This window comes from Myxine glutinosa, chromosome 5, assembly GCF_964187855.1.
Source record: "Myxine glutinosa chromosome 5, kmMyxGlut1.1, whole genome shotgun sequence".
Lineage (NCBI taxonomy): Eukaryota > Metazoa > Chordata > Myxini > Myxiniformes > Myxinidae > Myxine > Myxine glutinosa.
The window spans coordinates 125,993,400-126,013,790 of NC_136265.1; the positions used below are offsets into that span (position 1 = coordinate 125,993,400).

At 46.9% G+C, this 20,391-nt stretch overlaps 1 protein-coding gene and 1 long non-coding RNA gene across 2 annotated transcripts; one reads left to right on the forward strand and one right to left on the reverse strand.

Moving 5' to 3' along the window:
- Positions 1-424: 424 nt before the first annotated feature.
- LOC144892366 (uncharacterized) lies at positions 425-2,158 on the forward strand. The gene is made up of 2 exons (XR_013623554.1): positions 425-553; positions 655-2,158. It is a non-coding gene; the product is annotated as an uncharacterized LOC144892366 (long non-coding RNA).
- Positions 1,002-15,579, reverse strand: UFSP1 (UFM1 specific peptidase 1). Its single transcript, XM_068116332.2, has 4 exons — positions 15,309-15,579; positions 3,631-3,888; positions 3,331-3,514; positions 1,002-2,006 (listed from the first exon to the last, which is right to left on the reverse strand). Exons 1-4 carry the CDS (start codon positions 15,516-15,518, stop codon positions 1,939-1,941), a joined length of 720 nt encoding a protein of 239 aa, XP_067972433.1. The 5' UTR covers positions 15,519-15,579; the 3' UTR covers positions 1,002-1,938.
- Positions 15,580-20,391: the final 4,812 nt, after the last annotated feature.

Consider the following 20,391-nt stretch of genomic DNA (forward strand, 5'->3'; position numbering starts at 1 on the left):
AGGGTCATTTTAAAGGGTTTTAATGGGTAATTCTAATGGGTTCTAAAGAGTAATTTTAATGGGTTCTAAAGAGTAATTATAGGGGTTCTAAAGAGGAATTCTCGGGGTTTCTAAGGGGTATTTCTACTGTTCTAAATGGTAATTCTAAAGGGTTCTTCTTCTAAAGGGTAATTCTGAAAGGTTCTAAAGAGTTATCTAAAGGATTTTGAAGGGTTCTAAAGGGTTTTAATGGGTAATTCTAATGGGTTTTAATGGGTAATTCTAATGGGTTTTAATGGGTAATTCTAATGGGTTCTAGAGTAATTCTGGAGGGTACTAAAGGGTAATGGTAATGAGTTCTAAAGGGTAATTGTAAAGGGTTCTAAAGGGTAATTGTAAAGGGTTCTAAAGGGTAATTGTAAAGGGTTCTAAAGGGTAATTGTAAAGGGTTCTAAAGGGTTACTTGAAGGTGTTCACTTTGTTTCTAGGTTTTGTGTATTTCATATAAAAATGCCAAACTGAACCGCTTCCTTCAGGAATGGGTGCGATTTTTATTTCTTTTTCGTACCAGGAGGTAAAGTGCAGCCCAGAGATACTGAATTGTATCAGTATCTCTGGTGGTACCAGGTACCAGGTGGTACCTGGTGGTACCCCACCTAAAGGTGGTACCAGGAGGTAAAGTGCAAACAATGTAATAATGAACAGATGTTGTAACTGTCAGTTTAGAAAGTCACATCCTTTTTTCACATTAATACTCTCACAGCAAAACCAACGAGCAAACGCACTGCAATGCAGGTTTCAACTACACCAAGAACAAAGCCATCAAACTGGTTTTCTCCTGTATAAATATAATACTTAAAGCTTTGAAGTTTTATACATTTGCAAGTCTGATACAAGTTGTTCAATTTCAAAGGGTTTTGCAGGTTTATCGAATTTGCTCGTTTTAGTCTTTTTTAATACGACTTGAATTGGATGTGGAAAACCTTAATGTAATTTGTTTGTTGCTGAACCAAGATGATCAGTTTTTACCAACAAGTACCCATTTATGGCAATGGTGTTTCTCTTTAATTTTTTTTTTTTTTTGGTCTCTGTTTCATTCCATTGGTAAACTTGAGGCACTGCAGGAAAAATGGGAAGATTTATTGAAAATAAGAAGCTAGCCACTTCTTATGTGTATGAGGAGGAGGGAAAGTATAAACATGAATGAGTCAACAGGTCAGAATTCTCCCAATTTTGCATAGATAATATATAGATACCCGAACGGTATCTACATATTGTTGAAGGAACGGTGAGTATTAGGGAGTAGGAGTAACGGGTGTACAATAGACTAGTTATGCCATTAATACACGTTTAGCGTAAGTGTGTGATTTCTGTGTGAAAACAATAGAGCGTGTGTCGAAGTTTGTCAAGGAGATGATAACCGTGACCCTTCCCCACCGTAATGTGTCGACAAACTTCCCTTCCGTTCCCCCACATTAAGTTTTAAAATCATTCCCTCTGTAATCTGTCTCTGTGTATTTTATAAATCATCTTCAGAAACCCATCAAGCCCCCATCAAATCCTCCCCATTCACCGGGACGGCAAAACCAACGCCTTCTCACCGTCCTCAAAGGAAAGAACTACAGCCCATGATGTAAACCTCCTGAAACCACTCGCAACCATGGGCATGGAAAGAGGATGAGCGGAGAGGCAATCGGCACGCGGTCGCGATGTAAGAAAAGCCGAGGGGTAGGGACAGAATGGGACAGTTGTGACCGGCAGTTGAGGGGCGAGGAGTTCAAGAAATATAGAGCAGAGTGCAGGAGAGTGGCAAGAGAGTCCGAGTGGACGCGGAAAATCCAGAGCAAGCCTGGACTCAACGATGCCAGACAAGTTCACGCATGCCGAGAGGCTGAGGCGTCCGGATGCGCCGCAGCAGACACGCCTCTCTTTCCAGCTAAGAACTTCACAATCTCTCCTTCACCTCAGGACCTTGCATGGGCACCAGGTTCTTTCTTCCTTGTCATGTGACTTCTCCTTGGCTGAATCTACATGGTATGAATGATGCAATGACGTGTAAGCCATTGAGATATCGTGCAAACATGGCATTTCATTTATAACAAAGAATTGCGATACATGCGCCTTCTCCTTGTTCTCCCCATCCATCTTTGCTTTTATTTATTAAACTTGTTTCTCACCACTGGTGTATCGGCCTGTGCAGGATTCACAATTTTGCAATTATAACCATGGCGTGAGCTCGTGGAATTTTTTTGGCACGAAAGCCTCTTTTGGAGGTTGTATCATTGCCGTACGTTTCCCTGGGGTTCAATCGGCCCAAGTCTTGTTAAACAGGGAAATTACCGTAGGCAACAGAATTCATTAAAGATTCTGTATGTCGGAGACCAAAAATATACATATATGTTCGGCTTTCCCAGTGGACAGGATACGGTCGCCGAGGACAATCTGTCGCTAAATTGGTGATCATGTGGGTGGAAGATTTGACCACATGTCTATCCCCACAGTCCACCACTACGTTGGTAATCAGGATTGGGATCAGGACACTGGTCCGAATCCGGCGACCTTTACAGTATTGTTGTGGAAATGGCTCCCAGGTGTGAGCACAGAGTTTACAAGTTGGTTTCCCCCATTTTGAATTACCCAAAGTATCTGAACAGGCCTCTGGACGGGCTGGGCCCCTGGGTCGACACTGATCGTGATGGTGCCCCGAGGATAAAAGCGGTGGGCCACTTGCCTTGTGATACTTGTTGGGTTATTGTTTGTGTTGAGGCTTTGGTGAATTTGTTTTGAGTTGTTGAAACGTTCTAGCGGCGAGGGTGCCAGCTTAGGATCCTAGGATCCTGGGTTCGAATCCCGGTCGATCGCTGAATTAATGCCAGGGGGGTTGACTCAGCCTGTTCATCCTTCCGAGGTCGGCTAATTGAGTACCAGTTCACTGGTAATTCCCTGTTTGTCGTTAAAGGCGGCAAAAAGGGTTGGCGTCAGGAAGGGCATCCGGCCGTAAAACATTGCTTCAAAAAGGGGACCGAAAAACAACAACAACCACGGTTCCCGAAAAAGGCCAACCCCCGCTTTGCAGGGAAAAATGGCCTCTAAAGGTGGTTATATATTTATTTATAAACGTTCTCTAATAGTATAACAGGCTTGTGTCTGCTTTCAAATTGGTGAGATATTTTATTTGCATAAATGTAAAGAAACATTAATTTGCAAGTAAACTCTATATTTTTACTGAAAACCTGCAGGGGTTGTACTATTAGGGTGCTTGATATGACAAGGACGCAGGATAACTAGATTTGCACATGTCCACATCTTTGTCCTGACCAATCGCAATGCATCAATCTGTGAAGACCTCACCATGAGTTTGTGACTGAGGAAGACAGAAGTTGTAGAAAGAGTTCTTGTCAAACGAGTTCATGCTCCTCCATGTGAGCCAGCCACCACTGCAAGCCGTTTCGATGGACAGCGGTGGCCCATAATAGTGTGGATCCAGAATCAGAAGATAGTACGCATCATGCAATTGACAAACTCCCAGAATGCCCTGCAACAGACAAACATCCCATTATATAAAAACTTCTTTTTAAAATTGAGACTTAAATGCAAAAAAATAACTTTTTGTATTCGGTTTTAAAACGGAACACACAATCGACCAATGACCTTTGACGCAGCATCCTTGTTTCCCCCCATCATAACCGGTGCCCCGGAGTTATTGAAGTGGTTCAGCAGGTCAGGAATGACTTTCTCAGTGAGGTCCTGGTCACATCGTACGTGGATCAGGCGGCACTGTACACCATACAGCTGGTCCAGGCACATCGACGCTTCCACCGTGCCCACCCATTCGTGTGATCCTATGAAGATCGGTTGCTTGTCTCCCAGTTCCACAAGCTCCTGCTGGATCCGCAGCAGTGAGGGTGCCTGGGGGAATACACCGGGTAAGCTCATTATTGCAAATACGAGGGTCTTCCATAAAAGGTCGTTCGCTTGCGATTCATGCATAGGTGGTGGGTGGTTCGTGTGCAGCCACCCGGCTGCTGGTTGCATCATTTCTGGGGTGCAATGTCTCTCAATAACCAGTTATCTGGTACTCATTTTGCCGACCTCGGAAGGACGACAGGCTGAGTAAACTCCACCTGGCGTTAATTCAACGGGATTCGAACTCAGGACCTTAGGATCCCAAGCCCGCCACCCTAACCATTAGGCCAACACCAGGTGGTCATGCATAGGTTAACAGGGAACATAAGTGCAGGAGGAGGTCACTAGGCTCATTCAGCCTGGTTCAGCTAATGACAAATTGTAAGGTATTGTTACGGATTCATCACTTCCGTTGTGGTGGTTTTCATCCACTGTAAACATTTTCGATTCCATGTACTATTATTGTTTTCAAAAGGTTTATTGTTGATGAACTGTTTTCAAAAGGTGAAAAAGTTAGTTTTAAATGAAACCGGAACCGGACGACGAAGAAGAGGAGGAGAAAAAGAAGGCGGAGCGAGTAGAGTCGGACAAGAAGTATAGTTGCTTTGCGGTCTGGAGCGAACGTTGGCGAGCAAGAGTCACGAGTGAACTTTGGGTTTCTCAGGAAAGGGATTCCTGCGACAGAGTGGTTATCGCTGTGACAGATCAACTTGCGTGTCAGGTTTTGCGGTCGATTCCGAAGAGAATCGTTGGACTGCCGTTACGTCTCGAGTATGGGCCGTCGGCCATTTTGACTCGCGCGCTTTGTGCGTCGAGCAAGATTTGTTTGCTTCGCTTCAGCCTTTGCGCGTCGCGCAAGGTTTTTCTTTGCTTGACTTCAGCCGTTTTCACCGCATTCAGACGTATCTGGTGTGTGTGTGTGCAACGCGGATTTTGAAGGGAAATCTGAGGTTCGCCGACTGTAAGCCTTCGAACGTCCATACCCGAGGGTGTGATTTCCCAGTCGCCTGGAGGGCGCCTTTGCACAGCTTTGGCAGCAGGACTGTAACTGCCAATCCAACGGGATTCTGGCCTCGATTGGACATTGATCTGACGATCGCTGGAGTGAATCCACTTTGGCTTGAAGCCGGGGAATAGAGACATTGGGAATCTTCTTCTCTCTGCTCACTTGGAGCACAGTGAGTTACATATTACGAAACTGATGGTACCATCATAGGATATATTGATTGTACTTTTGATTACTATTATTGTTGTACTGTTGTTCTTGTGTGCGAGTAGAGTTTTGGTTTTTTGTTTTGGTTTTGGTTTTTTGTTATTCTTGTGTGATCTTAATACAATATTTGTTTGTGAGTAACAATTGGTGTGGCTTCCCCATTGATCTTTGACATACAGAATAACACATTTTTCTGCCGTGACTCCTCTCGGGGCTCGGAGGTACACCGTGACCAGGGGGTCGGGGAGGAGCACGTATCAGTATTTAAATAACTAGGGCATGCCCGTACTATATATTGTTGTGGATATGAGAATGTTTTTTTTATTTTGTTGTTGTGGTAAAATGTTGTTGTAAAAGGTTGTTGTAAAATATCACCCCTCCTCCCTCCGTTTGTGGTTGTATAAAGGTCAAAGGGCGTTTCCGTAGTTAGTCCATAAAACATACATGCAGGACACGATATATCCTTTCTTTTGACAGTTATATCCTTATTATGTGTATTAGCGTAAGGCTGTGTCTTCCATTAATTGAAATACTCCATTGCACCAGTGAAAGAGAATAGATCCCCTTTCCTTCCCATCCCCAAAATCTCCATCCCATATTACATCCCCTCTCGTCACCGCTGAGCCCTCGATTGCCCATATTACCTCCGATCCAATTGCCGCCATTGACCACGAGGCAGGGTTGGGGGAAGGAAGGCGTTTCCCCACCTCGTCAGAGAGGGGAGGAGTGAACCAGCCCCGCTCGACCAACCATGAGCCAGGGGTTTGGCTACAGAGGGCGGAGGAAGAGCGGCCGGGGAGGTTCGCAAAGGTTGAGGGGCGGGGGCCTATATAACCCAAGGCAGGGGTGTGGCCAGGAGAGATGCGTTTTTACAGAGGAGAGCAGAAGACAGAAAGGCCTGGAGTTGGACTTTGAGTTGGTCTGAGTTGGTTGGGAGTCGGTCGTCAAGTGCAGAGTGGTGAAGAGTCAGTCAGTAGAGGTGGTGGTCAAGTGGTTGCGTTGGTTGCGGTGAGGAGTCGGTGGTAAAGAGTGAGGGACCAAGAAAGAAAGAGAAAGAGTCCTGAAGCACGAGAGGAAGTTGTTGGACTGGGTGGGACTAAGGAAGGAGAGAGAACCCGTCACACCAATCCCCCAAGCTCCGCGTTGGCTCCACCAAGCTCCGCGTTGGCTCCACCAAGCGTTCAGCTCCACCAAGCTCCGCGTTGGCTCCACCAAGCGTTCAGCTCCACCAAGCTCCGCGTTGGCTCCACCAAGCGTTCAGCTCCACCAAGCTCCGCGTTGGCTCCACCAAGCGTTCACCTCCAGCCATCCACCTCCTGCAATTCCCCGCGTGAGTCCGTCTTTTGTTTGTTCTGTCCTGGGTTAATTAAGTCTGTATAAGCTAGTATTTTCCCTGTGTCACCTGCGTCTTATGTGTTGTAAATAAACCTTGATTGCTTTCTTTTTGCTTGTGTGTAAATAGCCAATAAATTCAGTCGTATTTCCAAACCTTTCTTTGCCTTCTTTTTCCTCTTTGCATTCGTCGCCTTTGTCTTTTCCCCATTGGGCAGCTACGGTGCGATACGGCCAAAGTTCGGGTGGAATCGGGTGAGTTTTGTTAGGTCGCGGTCTTACACCACCGCTCGGTCTATAACATCTAACCGCGATCTATAACAATTGGTGTCGAGGAGTGAGATCGGACCCGGAGCGCGTTTACGCGCTCGAAATTATAAAGCCGAAATTTGTTTGTTGTATAAAAATCCGAATTTTGAAATCGCGCCATGGCTGTTCAAGGCGACGGGATGCCGGTGGGAGAGATAGACGGGGTAGAATCGACCCAGGACCTCGGGGAAATGTATGTGGAGGAAAGGGTGGAGGAGAGTAAAGAAGGTGTGGTTGCGGGGGTATCAGGTGCACAAAATGGCAGCCTCCCGTACGTGACGGCGATAGCCGGACCCGCAGTGCCAATGGACTGGGGTGTTTGTATGATGCATTTCAGTGCCGCTCTGAGGGGTGACAGTAAGGGATTTGATGCAATGATGGCTACCCAGGGAATAGACGCGGAAAAAGCGAGGCACGAAGCAAGGTACAACCCGGTTGGATTTCAGGAGCAAATAAACGCCACGGTAAAAAGAATACAGGAAGACATTGACCGCAGGTTGGGCGAGCAGGTCCCACGGGTGCACGGGGAGGTAACGCGTGTCGAAAAGCGCTGGTTGAGCGAAGCGGAGGAAAGCACGGGTACAATGACGGGGGTAGAAATCGCGACACGGGGTTTTGAAAAGCCGGCGACCGATGAGGTAGAGGGAATTTTATTAAAGCCAGCGGTCGTCGAGGTGAATAAAGAAAAAGCAGTAGCGGGAATTAAAATTGAAGAGATGACGGAGGTAACCCGGGAATTGCAGGGAGAAATGGATTATGTACAAAGTCCCTGCTCACATCACGATGCTGTGCTTAACCCGAATGGAAGTTTGCAGGTTCGCGTGGAGAAAAGGATCCCCCAGGTGAGTCGTGCTGTATATTGTGCGGGTAGATTTTGCAGGAGGATGTTTAGCGACAAAAGAATTTTCGCGCGCTTGGGATCGAGGAAGCACCCGGGCGTTGGTGAAGGGTCCCGTGTGAGTGGAAATGGCACGCGTGTGAGGAAAAAGTGTGCGTCGGCGAGTGGGTGTGTTATAAAGTGTGGGAGTGAAACCGAGTGCGAGCGAGAATGCACGTCGGTGTGTACGGGGTGTGACACAGGGAGTGAGAGCAATGCGGAGTGCACGCCCATGGTGAGTGTTACGGAGGACGTAACGGAGGAGAGGTGTGGACCGAAGTGTGCGCAAGAGGTGTGGTGTGTAACAGAGAGAGCGTTGGTGGAATGTACGGACGGCGTTGGAACGCCAGGTTTTGTGAGGGTGAAAGGGGTAGCGTATGCTTGTAAGCATGCAAGTGAAGCATCGATGGTAACCGGTTTAGTGGTTAGAGCGACGGATAGCCGATGCGAGCACTCGGTGCGAGGGGTGCTTGGTTGGGTGCGAGGCCCGGCGTCGATCGAAGCTGCGTCGTTTCTCTTCGAAGCGTCGTTGCCGATTCGGGCTTGGCCCCGCCCCACACGGTCGAGTCCGGGCTTTGTCGGGCGAGGCGACCGGTCCGGTTCGAGGGCGAGTGGGAGGAAGCGGAACGGTGCCCCCTCGTGGGGACGGGGTTCCGACCGGGGGAGATGGAGCCATCGGGCCCGGGACCGCAAGGTGCCGCGCCGAGATGGTGCGTGGAATCTCGGTCCAACCAAACCACCTCCCTTGAACCGAAAGCCGGACGGATTCAACCTGCAGGCAACCAAACCACCCGAATTCATTGCTCGGCTTTACGAAGCCGAGTTTAATGATGTCATGACGCACCGAGGCTAGGATATAGCGGACTGTGATGATGGTGATCGTGATAGTAATAGTGTTTTGGGCCCAAAATTAGAGAAAAACAAAATTTGATGATTGGCAAAGGATTGGCAGTAATGATTGGCAGATGATGAGTAGTGATTGGCAAATTTTTGATTGGTTGGAATTTAGGTGTACAAAATTGATAGTGAGAGACCCCCGATGTGGTGGGATGGCAAATCCACCATCCCTCACAGACGTGGGGCAAAGGAGCTATAGTTTATGGGGTGTATGGCAGTGAAAACTAGCCCGGGTGGGTTAGGTTATATTGTAGGGATCTAGAAGAGATTGACATTAGGTAACGTTAAGGTTAGTTAGTGACTGATACCTGTAGTGGGGACGCAGGTAGATTAGTGTGGATGATAATGACGTGGGAGCGCAATAGTTTAAAGGGACGACTGGGAAGCGCAAGTTTCAGAAGGGAGTAGTTAGCTGAGATGATGCCGTGTGTGTGAGGATTGAACAGGTGAGAATTGGACAGGTGTGATTGCACAGGTGTGCAACTGAACAGGTGTGTGGAGCAGTGTATGAGGGAGTAGTGGTGATTGTGTGTTGTGTTGACCAACTGGTCCAGGAAGAGGAGGAGGGTGCAGGTGGCACCAGGTAGGATTGCACAGGTGTGCAACAACAGGTGTATGTGGTTGTATGGAATAAATGGTATGGAGTAGTGGAATGGATGGTAGTGGAGTGAGAATGGTGGAAATTGTGGAGTGGAGTGGATGGTGCAAAGGTGTGAATGGGGGAAGAGTGGACCCCCATCACGGATACCCGGGGCGGGTAGTGTAAGTGTTAGGTAGAGGGTACAGGTAAATTGTAGTTGGATATTGGCATCTGTGGTGCGGGTGACAGAATGGTATGTGGATGGGTGCGTTGGTGTTGTGGAAATGGCTGGGCGTGTAGCCTGTTAGTGTGTGTAGTTGGTTGGGCGCTCCACCACTGTGAGGATGTCGGCCAGGTGAGGCCGCAGGTGGGCTCTGGGAGCCGGTAGTAGTTGTTGTGGATGGGGCCCGAGGATCCGGAGGACGGACCCGGGTAGCCCAGTGCCAGAGGGCACCGAGTGGGGTGACAGAGCCAGGAGGGGCCTGCCCCAGTTAGATAGGTTAGGGTGAGGAGCTAGGTAAGCTCGGGTGGCAACTGCAGTGGTGGAGGTGTGCAGGTGGGTAGACCCACTGGGAGAGGTACACGTCGCAGCCCAGAAATTGTGCTAGAGCACCGGGAGATGAATCGGGGGAGTGAGACCCCAAATTGAGAAGCACCACAGTTTGGCCAATGGGAATTGGTTTTTAGAACCCATAGTGTAAGAGGGCCAATGGTTTGGCCGGAGAAAGAACCCGGGTAGTGTAAAGTGTGTTAAAATCATTTAGAGGATAGTTAGGATGAAGGATCTCCTCGCACCATCTGCATCCACTCACCTGAGGTGACAGGTACTCCACACCATGCCATGTTTAATTATTTTTACTGTGCAAATGTTTGGAATGTGAGACGCATCATGACGTGGGTGTGACATTGTGCGTAATTCCATCTCTTCCTCCTTATGAGGATTGATGATGAATTGATGATGGCAAATTTTTGAAGTAGAGGGATTGTGGTGACGAATTTGGTATAGGGGAAATATGGGGAAGACGTGACAGTAGTGACGAATTGGTAATGTGTAGATTTTGTACATATGGCGTAAGGGCAAGGGTAGGCTAGGTGACAGGGGGGTGACGTACGGTAGGGACGAGCTTTCTCACTTCGCCCTCCGTACGCATTTTGCCTTGCATTGCCTTTTTGACGTGTACCCTTGAGACCTTACCCCTCGCTCATCTGTCTTGTCCCCCCTTTTTGTCTCCCACATGAGGACCTGAGCGCCGTTGGGCGCCGAGGGGAGCGTGCGTGGGTCGGCCATTGTGCGCCCGAAATTCCCAGAACCAGCTGTCTGCATCGATGCACCACGTTATGGACCACATGTCAGTGGCCGAGCACCACTTATGGACCCCATGGGTTGGGGCAAGGCCCCTCTGCTGGAACCGGCCATGAGGGCCCGAAATCTTGCTGGCGGACCTTGGCCACAGGGCACCGATGCCCCACAGGTGAACCACACTAGTCGGCCCTGTGGGCCATAAATAAAATCAAATAAAAAAAGGACACATTGGGCACACTTTATTGAAAATAGGCCGCCAGTAAGCAAAGCAAAAGAATGACAACATCTGGAAGAACAAATAATAACCAGCAGAGGGAGCCGAAGAGCAAGAGATCACCTGCAGGGTTTGGGTTTGTTGGATTTATTTTATTGATGAACAGTGGTGACTGCACTGATTGGTGCTTGAGGGTGTGTTGGTGCGTTATAGGTGCTTTCATGGTGCATTGATGCAGAGCAGACTGTCCTCCCCCCAGAAAGAACAATTACAGGTCCTGGGTTAGTTTTGTAAATAAAAATAGCGTCAATTGTAAATAATGCTTCCCACCGTCAGTGTGTAGTTTGAAGACCATTCCGCAATTCGGTTAACTGTGGGCGTAAGTCTGTTAGGCAGGGTGCAATGGAGCAGCGGGACACATTTATTTATGTTTTAAAACTGTCGCACTCAGGGTCAGGCTAAAAGTAGAGGGAACTACACCTACATGCCACACTAAGGTAAAAGTAATAGGCCCGGGACGTGCCTAAGGGGAGGAGGGTGCAGTGTTGTGGATATGAGAATGTTTTTTTTATTTTGTTGTTGTGGTAAAATGTTGTTGTAAAAGGTTGTTGTAAAATATCACCCCTCCTCCCTCCGTTTGTGGTTGTATAAAGGTCAAAGGGCGTTTCCGTAGTTAGTCCATAAAACATACATGCAGGACACGATATATCCTTTCTTTTGACAGTTATATCCTTATTATGTGTATTAGCGTAAGGCTGTGTCTTCCATTAATTGAAATACTCCATTGCACCAGTGAAAGAGAATAGATCCCCTTTCCTTCCCATCCCCAAAATCTCCATCCCATATTACATCCCCTCTCGTCACCGCTGAGCCCTCGATTGCCCATATTACCTCCGATCCAATTGCCGCCATTGACCACGAGGCAGGGTTGGGGGAAGGAAGGCGTTTCCCCACCTCGTCAGAGAGGGGAGGAGTGAACCAGCCCCGCTCGACCAACCATGAGCCAGGGGTTTGGCTACAGAGGGCGGAGGAAGAGCGGCCGGGGAGGTTCGCAAAGGTTGAGGGGCGGGGGCCTATATAACCCAAGGCAGGGGTGTGGCCAGGAGAGATGCGTTTTTACAGAGGAGAGCAGAAGACAGAAAGGCCTGGAGTTGGACTTTGAGTTGGTCTGAGTTGGTTGGGAGTCGGTCGTCAAGTGCAGAGTGGTGAAGAGTCAGTCAGTAGAGGTGGTGGTCAAGTGGTTGCGTTGGTTGCGGTGAGGAGTCGGTGGTAAAGAGTGAGGGACCAAGAAAGAAAGAGAAAGAGTCCTGAAGCACGAGAGGAAGTTGTTGGACTGGGTGGGACTAAGGAAGGAGAGAGAACCCGTCACACCAATCCCCCAAGCTCCGCGTTGGCTCCACCAAGCTCCGCGTTGGCTCCACCAAGCGTTCAGCTCCACCAAGCTCCGCGTTGGCTCCACCAAGCGTTCAGCTCCACCAAGCTCCGCGTTGGCTCCACCAAGCGTTCAGCTCCACCAAGCTCCGCGTTGGCTCCACCAAGCGTTCACCTCCAGCCATCCACCTCCTGCAATTCCCCGCGTGAGTCCGTCTTTTGTTTGTTCTGTCCTGGGTTAATTAAGTCTGTATAAGCTAGTATTTTCCCTGTGTCACCTGCGTCTTATGTGTTGTAAATAAACCTTGTTTGCTTTCTTTTTGCTTGTGTGTAAATAGCCAATAAATTCAGTCGTATTTCCAAACCTTTCTTTGCCTTCTTTTTCCTCTTTGCATTCGTCGCCTTTGTCTTTTCCCCATTGGGCAGCTACGGTGCGATACGGCCAAAGTTCGGGTGGAATCGGGTGAGTTTTGTTAGGTCGCGGTCTTACACCACCGCTCGGTCTATAACATCTAACCGCGATCTATAACAATATATATCTAAAATTATATCCCCCCCCTCTATTTACATGAAATGGTTTGGTCCATTCGCAAAGCCAAAGCGAACGGCTTGCGAGTACGGTGACAATCCCCCCCCTCTATTTACATGAAATGGTTTGGTCCAAAGCGAACGGCTTGCGTACGGTGACAATCCCCCCCCTCTATTTACATGAAATGGTTTGGTCCAAAGCGAACGGCTTGCGAGTACGGTGACAATCCCCCCCCTCTATTTACATGAAATGGTTTGGTCCAAAGCGAACGGCTTGCGGAGTTTGGTAAAGAAATCGCCATAGCGTGCACAAACGCGCAGGAAAGCGAAAGAATCGCAAATTAGTTTTAAAACATAGTTTAACGCCAACGTGAAATAAATGAATACGCTCTCAAATGTGCCGTCCGAGGCAGAGTCTGTTCGCCACGTTCGGCACACGTGATAACTCGCTGCTCTCTGATTGGTTGAATCGTTTTTTGGACATAGCTCGGTAACTACTTGTCCGATTAATATGAAACCTTGAAAAGGCACATCCTCGGGTCCCCAGCAATATACCTGGCAAGTTTCAAGTATATCGGACCCGTGGTTGTCGAGAAACAGCGGTCACAGACATACAGACATACAGAGATTACTGGAATTATAGATAGATAATAATTAGGGAGAGGTGAGAAATCGCTGGCCCTCTAGAGTCTAGATGCAAGTGCAGAATACGCACTATTTATTATGGCGCATTTCCACAGCAGTACCGTAACGTACCATAACCAAAATCCGTTTTTTTCCTTTTTCCATTGCCAAGCGAACCGTACCGTACCATACCGTACCTAAGTACCCGTGCTAAATTTGGTTCCTGCTATGGATAGGTACCAAGCAAGCCGAGAACACGGACCTATGGGTGGAGCTAGCAATACTGCAGACCGTTGATTGGTCAATCACAATCGTCACAGAACCGTCATGCTATGTTCATTCTATGTTTGCGCCGACGAACAAGGCCCAAATCTTTGTTGTCGGTCTTCATAATTGTCTGCAAAGGTTTCTTTCTCTTTTTAGCTGTCTCCTCTTTCTGGCATCTTTCAGCTTCTTCTCAAACACGTCCTCTCTCTTTTTGCATTTCGCTAAAAAAACTAATGTTCAGATAAAACCTAAACCCGACGAAGAAGTAAAACACAGCTTAAAGTTCATCTATAGTTGCGGAGCTGTTTAAAGTTTAGTGTCGCACAAGAAACTAGAACGGCATTTGATAGAGAGCATACCTCCGCCAGGTGAACAGTTTACGTTTTGTAGAGTCGACCAGATCCCAGAGTTTGTAGAGATCCCAGAGTCGACCAGAAAATCACAATACAGGATCACATTTAATCAAAATAATCCATCCACAACTTTTTGAGATATTCCGCTATGTATCATTTTTGGCCCTATCTCCCAATGGTAAAGAATCACTTTAAAAATTCTACCAGCCGGATCCGGATGCGGATCTTCACCAAAGTTGAATCAATTCTTCCTTGTCAGACACCCAACCTGTCCAACAAGTTTCGTCCAAATCCATCCACAACTTTTTGAGATATCCTGCTATGTATCGTTTTTGGCCCTATCTCCCAATGGTGAAGAGGAAGAAGCACCTCCAGAGGCCATTTTCCCCGCATATCCCCTTAAAAAATTCTAGTAGCCGCATCCGAATCCGGATCTTCACCAAAATCTAATTATTTCGTCCTTGTGACATACACGACATCTCTGCCAAATTTTGTCCGAATCTGTCCACAACCTTTTGAGATATCTTGTTCATAGACAAACGGACAAACAGACAGACAGGGGCGACAATGGTGAAGAAGAAGAAGCACCTCCAGAGGCCATTTTCCCCGCATATCTCCTTAAAAAATTCTAGTAGCCGCATCCGAATCCGGATCTTCACCAAAATCTAATTATTTCGTCCTTGTGACATACACGACATCTCTGCCAAATTTTGTCCGAATCTGTCCACAACCTTTTGAGATATCTTGTTCATAGACAAACGGACAAACAGACAGACAGGGGCGACAATGGTGAAGAAGAAGAAGCACCTCCAGAGGCCATTTTCCCCGCATATCTCCTTAAAAAATTCTAGTAGCCGCATCCGAATCCGGATCTTCACCAAATCTAATTATTTCGTCCTTGTGACATACACGACATCTCTGCCAAATTTTGTCCGAATCTGTCCACAACCTTTTGAGATATCTTGTTCATAGACAAACGGACAAACAGACAGACAGGGGCGAAACTGAAAACATAACGTCCATCCACCTTTGGTGACGGAGATAACTACGTCACCACAGCGGTCACGTTTTTTTTTTTTTCGTCACTTCAGATAACTCCGCCTATTTTCACGGTTCTGTTGTGCAATGGGAAAACGACACAGGGATTACCGTGCCGTGCCGTGCCGTGCCGTCCTGTGCAATGGAAAACCGCCAATAGTATATGACGTCACGACTCTCTGGTTGCATCGTGGTGAAAGTTGCACACAATTATTAAACCTACATGTCACGCATTTAGGAAAGAATCAATATTTTTTTCGACAGAATAATCGCAAAAAATACCATGTTTAAAGGAGCAATGAAACAGCGCATTTATACGCATGGACATAGGACGCTGCTGTCGATAACACCAACATGGCCACCATACCGAAACCAAATCCAGCTTGCCAAAGTAATACACGAGTTCAAGTCCCAAGTTACTTGCATGAAATGATTTAGAGTTAAGAAATTTTGTGAATGGTGAGAGGAAGTTCGGACAACAAAAATGAAGTAATTGAACTTAAACGTTCAAATTAACCTTCGCGCTCCGATCAGCACGGCCGAGCAGAATCCACGAACACAGGCTCTGGATTGTGCGGTAACCACAACCCCAACCACGATCGTCCATCATATCGCAACTGTAGTGGTAGAACAAGCACGGACCGTGCACTTTCGTGCATGACACGGCATTCTCAGGCACGCAAATCTGCTCAGGCCAAATGCACAGTAGCCTTGAGCAGGTTCCCATGGCTGACTGGTTGTTGTTGTTTTACACGTCGCGGGCCACCGAATCACCGATCATGAGCAGGTTCCCGTGGCTGACTTGTTGTTGTTGTTTTACATGTCGTGGGGGAATCGCGTCACAAACTGGCATAAAAGAAGACGAGAGACTATTATTATTAACAAGTAAAAGTAGGTAGCAAATAATGTAAGTATTAATTTTTTTCAATAAATTCCACAGTCCTGTGCCGTCTTCAGTCGAACGTCAGGCATTAACAACAGATTCGTGAAAGACTTGGACAAACAACGTATACGCCTCAAACCTCACGACACAGGGGAGACTCAGCTCTCTCTTCACCACTCTCTGCACTCCTTACTGCTCTCTCCTCACTCTCTTCTCCTCACTGCTCTCTCCTCCTCCACACCCCTCTCTCCTCTCTTTCTCCCCTCACTCCTCTTTCTCCACTCACTCCTCTCTTTCTCTCCTCACTCCTCTCTTTCTCCCCTCACTCCTCTCTTTCTCCCCTCACTCCTCTCTTTCTCCCCTCACTCCTCTCTTTCTCCCCTCACTTCTCTCTTTCTCTCCTCTCTTTCTCCCCTCACTTCTCTTTCTCCCCTCACTTCTCTCTTTCTCCCCTCACTCCACTCTTTCTCCCCTCACTCCTCTCTTTCTCCCCTCACTCCTCTCTTTCTCTCCTCACTCCTCTCTTTCTCCCCTCACTCCTCTCTTTCTCTCCTCACTCCTCTCTTTCTCCCCTCACTCCTCTCTTTCTCCCCTCACTCCTCTCTTTCTCCCCTCACTCCTCTCTTTCTCCCCTCACTCCTCTCTTTCTCCCCTCACTCCTCTCTTTCTCCCCTCACTCCTCTCTTTCTCCCCTCACTCCTCTCTTTCTCCCCTCACTTCTCTCTTTCTCCCCTCACTTCTCTCTTTCTCTCCTCACTCCTCTCTCCCCTCACTTCTCACTTTCTCTCCCCATCTCACCTCTCTCCCCTTACTTTCTCTCCCCATCTCACCTCTCTCCCCTCACTCCTCTCCTTTGTGGTGTCCAGTCTCATTGTACATTAGATTGAACTCGTGGGGTCACCCGTGGGAATCCCACGGGCATGGACGTGTGTGACATTTGGACATTTTTTATTTAGTTGCTGCACATTCAGTTTTACAAAATGGTTGCTGGCAATTTATCAGATCCACAAATGATGTAATCTACACAATTTATTTACTTCTGATAACATGTGAATGCATGTGCATGCACATGGGAAATACAGTTTGAAATGTGTGATTACATCCCGTGTAAAATGTGACTTCAAGAGCACAAATCCTCTCCCTCCCCACCCCCATCCCTCCCACATCACGCACACTGCACCAGGGAGTGGGGCACACACACGGAGGGGGGGGGGGGGGTGAGTCAGCGGCGTACCCAGGGGGGGGGGTGCAAGGCGTGCGCACCCCCCCCCCCCCCCTGACCTTCGATCCACGGCTGAACCGATCGCAACGATATTTTGGGTGGGTAATCCTGGGATCTCCTGGAGTAAAATAAGCTATATTGTTTTTCCAATTTCAGCTTTGGCCTCCATCATTTTCAGGTTTGGACTCCGGCATAATGTTATTTTCCCGGGTGCCGCACAAACGGCTGCACCGATCTGACTCGGTGACCTCGGACAAAGACCTTTTATAAGGACATGGGTTGAATCCCTGCTTGAGAGAGTGCCAACTCCCTCCCCGCCATCATGGCCGTCTCTCCAACTCACAATCCCACGAGATATGCGGAAAGGACGACCCAAAACCAATTATCTTTTTTTGATTCGTATGTAAACATCATTAAAAGTAAATAATGACCTCAGCCAAAGTTCAAACGACGTGGGTTTAATCTCTACATGAGAGAATTCCACATAGCTATTTGGGCGGTGTATAAGCCAACAGATCGCTGTCTCCATCGATCTTGCCGAGGCCGTAACACCTATCGGCTCAAAATCCTTTTAACTGTTGACTTGGTAGTTTTTACAATGAAGGAAACATTAACAATGTTGTTAAAAGTTTATTTTGTGATTAATTTGTGATTTGAGTTATGTTGTTTCGAATGAAAAAAGATATCGAGTTAAAGTAAATGACGACATGCCATGATGGTTTCTACTTTCTGAACGTGAACTTCGCGGATCACCATATGCAGATTCGCCACGGACCCACGATCGATGTTTCCATACGTGAACGTACCCGTTTGTTTGCGAACGGGTACGTTTTTCATGGAAGTCCTTTACGAACTTGCTGTCCATGTCTGATGTGCGACTGAAGGTGCTACAGGAATGTGGTATTTATTGGTTTCATGCTTTAGCATTCGCCGTATCTGCATTGCCTGTCTGCTTCTGGCCTCCCACCCGTGCGTAGCACGGGTATCTCACTAGTTATGTTAATTTCATAACATCCCACATTCAACTTTATTAGTCCCCTACTGGTGTACACCGGAGGGGACTATAGGTTTGCACTCCGTCCGTCAGTCCGTCAGGCAAAGAACAGTTTTCCGGACTTTTTTTCTAAACGCTTAATGCTAATGATTTCAAACTTGGCACATGGTTTCCTCATGATAAGTTACAGATCAAGTTCGAACTTCACGACGTTTAGATCATTTTTTGACAAAGTTATGGCACTTTGAACTTTGGGAATTCTGATAATTCTGATGATCCTTAACTCAGTGCCATTTTAAGTTTTAATTTCCTTTAAAAAAGATTTTCTCTGCAATAATAGGACCGATTGAGATCAAATTTTCACCGTAGGGGGGACACGGTCTGTAGAATATTTGAATGGTAATTATGACGTCACAGGTCACGTCGTTCGGCCGCCATATGGTTTTTCGTGAAAACACGAAAACCCCTTTTTCTCTGCAACGGCTAAACAGATCGAGGCCAAACTTTGCAGGCACAATCGCATACACATGACGGACAAAAAAGTCAGCAAGCATGAAGTCATGCGTCATATGGTTTCAGAGTTATGACGTTTTAAAGCATGAACCTTTAAAACCGAGCTCCTCCCTCATTTTTGATCCAATCGAGGGGAACTTCACAGATCTGTTCAGCATGTCAGTCTACTAAAATGTGCTTTTGGAATTTGCGATAGGGCACGTGGTTTGGCAGATATCGTTAATTAAACGAAATTTTTAATTTTTTTTTAAATGGATATCTCTTGAATCGCTAGTACCTCAGACAGAGTTGGTAATTATATAATTCACACAGTGCAATACGTGCAGGCCGCTCCACGGAGCGACCTTGCGGGCTTATCAACGAGGAGAGGCGTGACACACGTGTCTCAGCATACCTCAGATCAAGTTTCAAAACCAGCATCAACCGTGCATAAATTTGCATATTCGATCATTTTTGACAAAGTTATGGCACTTTGAACTTTGGTAGGGGACATGTATTGCAGCGCAATACTCAGAATGCTTGTTTAAATTGTAAACCTCAAAACATAGTTCCCTTACCTAAAGCAAGAACCTTAACCTGTAAGCAATTGACTAGTTTCCCGACTGCACGGATCATGAGCTGCGCACCATTCTTCCTCGAGGTTTTGATCCCTTCAGCCCAGGACCTCTCCAAATTGCGGATCCACAACCTCAATCATGGATCCACATAAATCGATGGTCCATCTTTGAAACATAAATAGATGGTCCAAATAGTTTGAAATGTATTGAGCATGATCTATGCAACAATTATATTAGAGAATATAAATTTACTAGTGGGGTCACCCGTGGGAAACCCACGGGCATGGACGTGTGTGACATTTCGACATATTGAGTTAGATGCTGCACCTGTTTCACAATAACACACACACACACACACCTCGTTTTTTCATTTCTGTATCTCACAATTCGGTCTCTCTCTTATTCACACACCCACACAAACACACACACACACACACACACACACACGTACACCGACACACATACACATATACACACATATACACATACACACACACATATATACACACATGCAAACACACATCCACACACACACACACACACACACACACACACACACACACACACACACACACACACACACGCATGCACGCACACGTACACACACATGTACACCGACACATGCATATACACATACACACATATACATATGTATACACACACATGCACACACATGTACACCCACACACATGCACAGTTTGCACACATATATATATATACACATACAGACACACATATACACATACAGACACACACATATATACACATACACACACATACACACGTGTACACACACATGTACACTGACACACATGCACACACATACACATATGCACATACACACATATGCACACACATATATATACACATACACACGTACACCCACACACATATACACACACACACACATACACATACAGACACACACATATATACACATGCACAAAAACACACACACATACACGCACACACACACGTACAGACAAATGTACATCGACACACATGCACACACATACACACACACACATATACACATATATGCACGCACACACACACACACACACACACACACATATATGCACGCGCGCACACACACACACACACACACACACACACACACACACACACACACACACACACATACACACACGTCCCACATGTATATATCCCACATCCCACATGTATATACATGTTTAAAGTGTACGTGCCTTTCCCCCCTCCCCCGCCTGGCAACGCTGAGTACTTCTGCTCGTAACTAATGAAATAAAAACGAAGAAATATCTCTGGGTAATTTCCTGAAACTCGGTGAAATTCGCTGAAATTCGCTCGGTGTATCGGTGAAATATTTTATTTGGGCGGTGTATAATCGCTTCGAACGAAATATCTAAGCAATTTCCCGTCTGTGTTTCATGTCCATGCACACGTGAAATG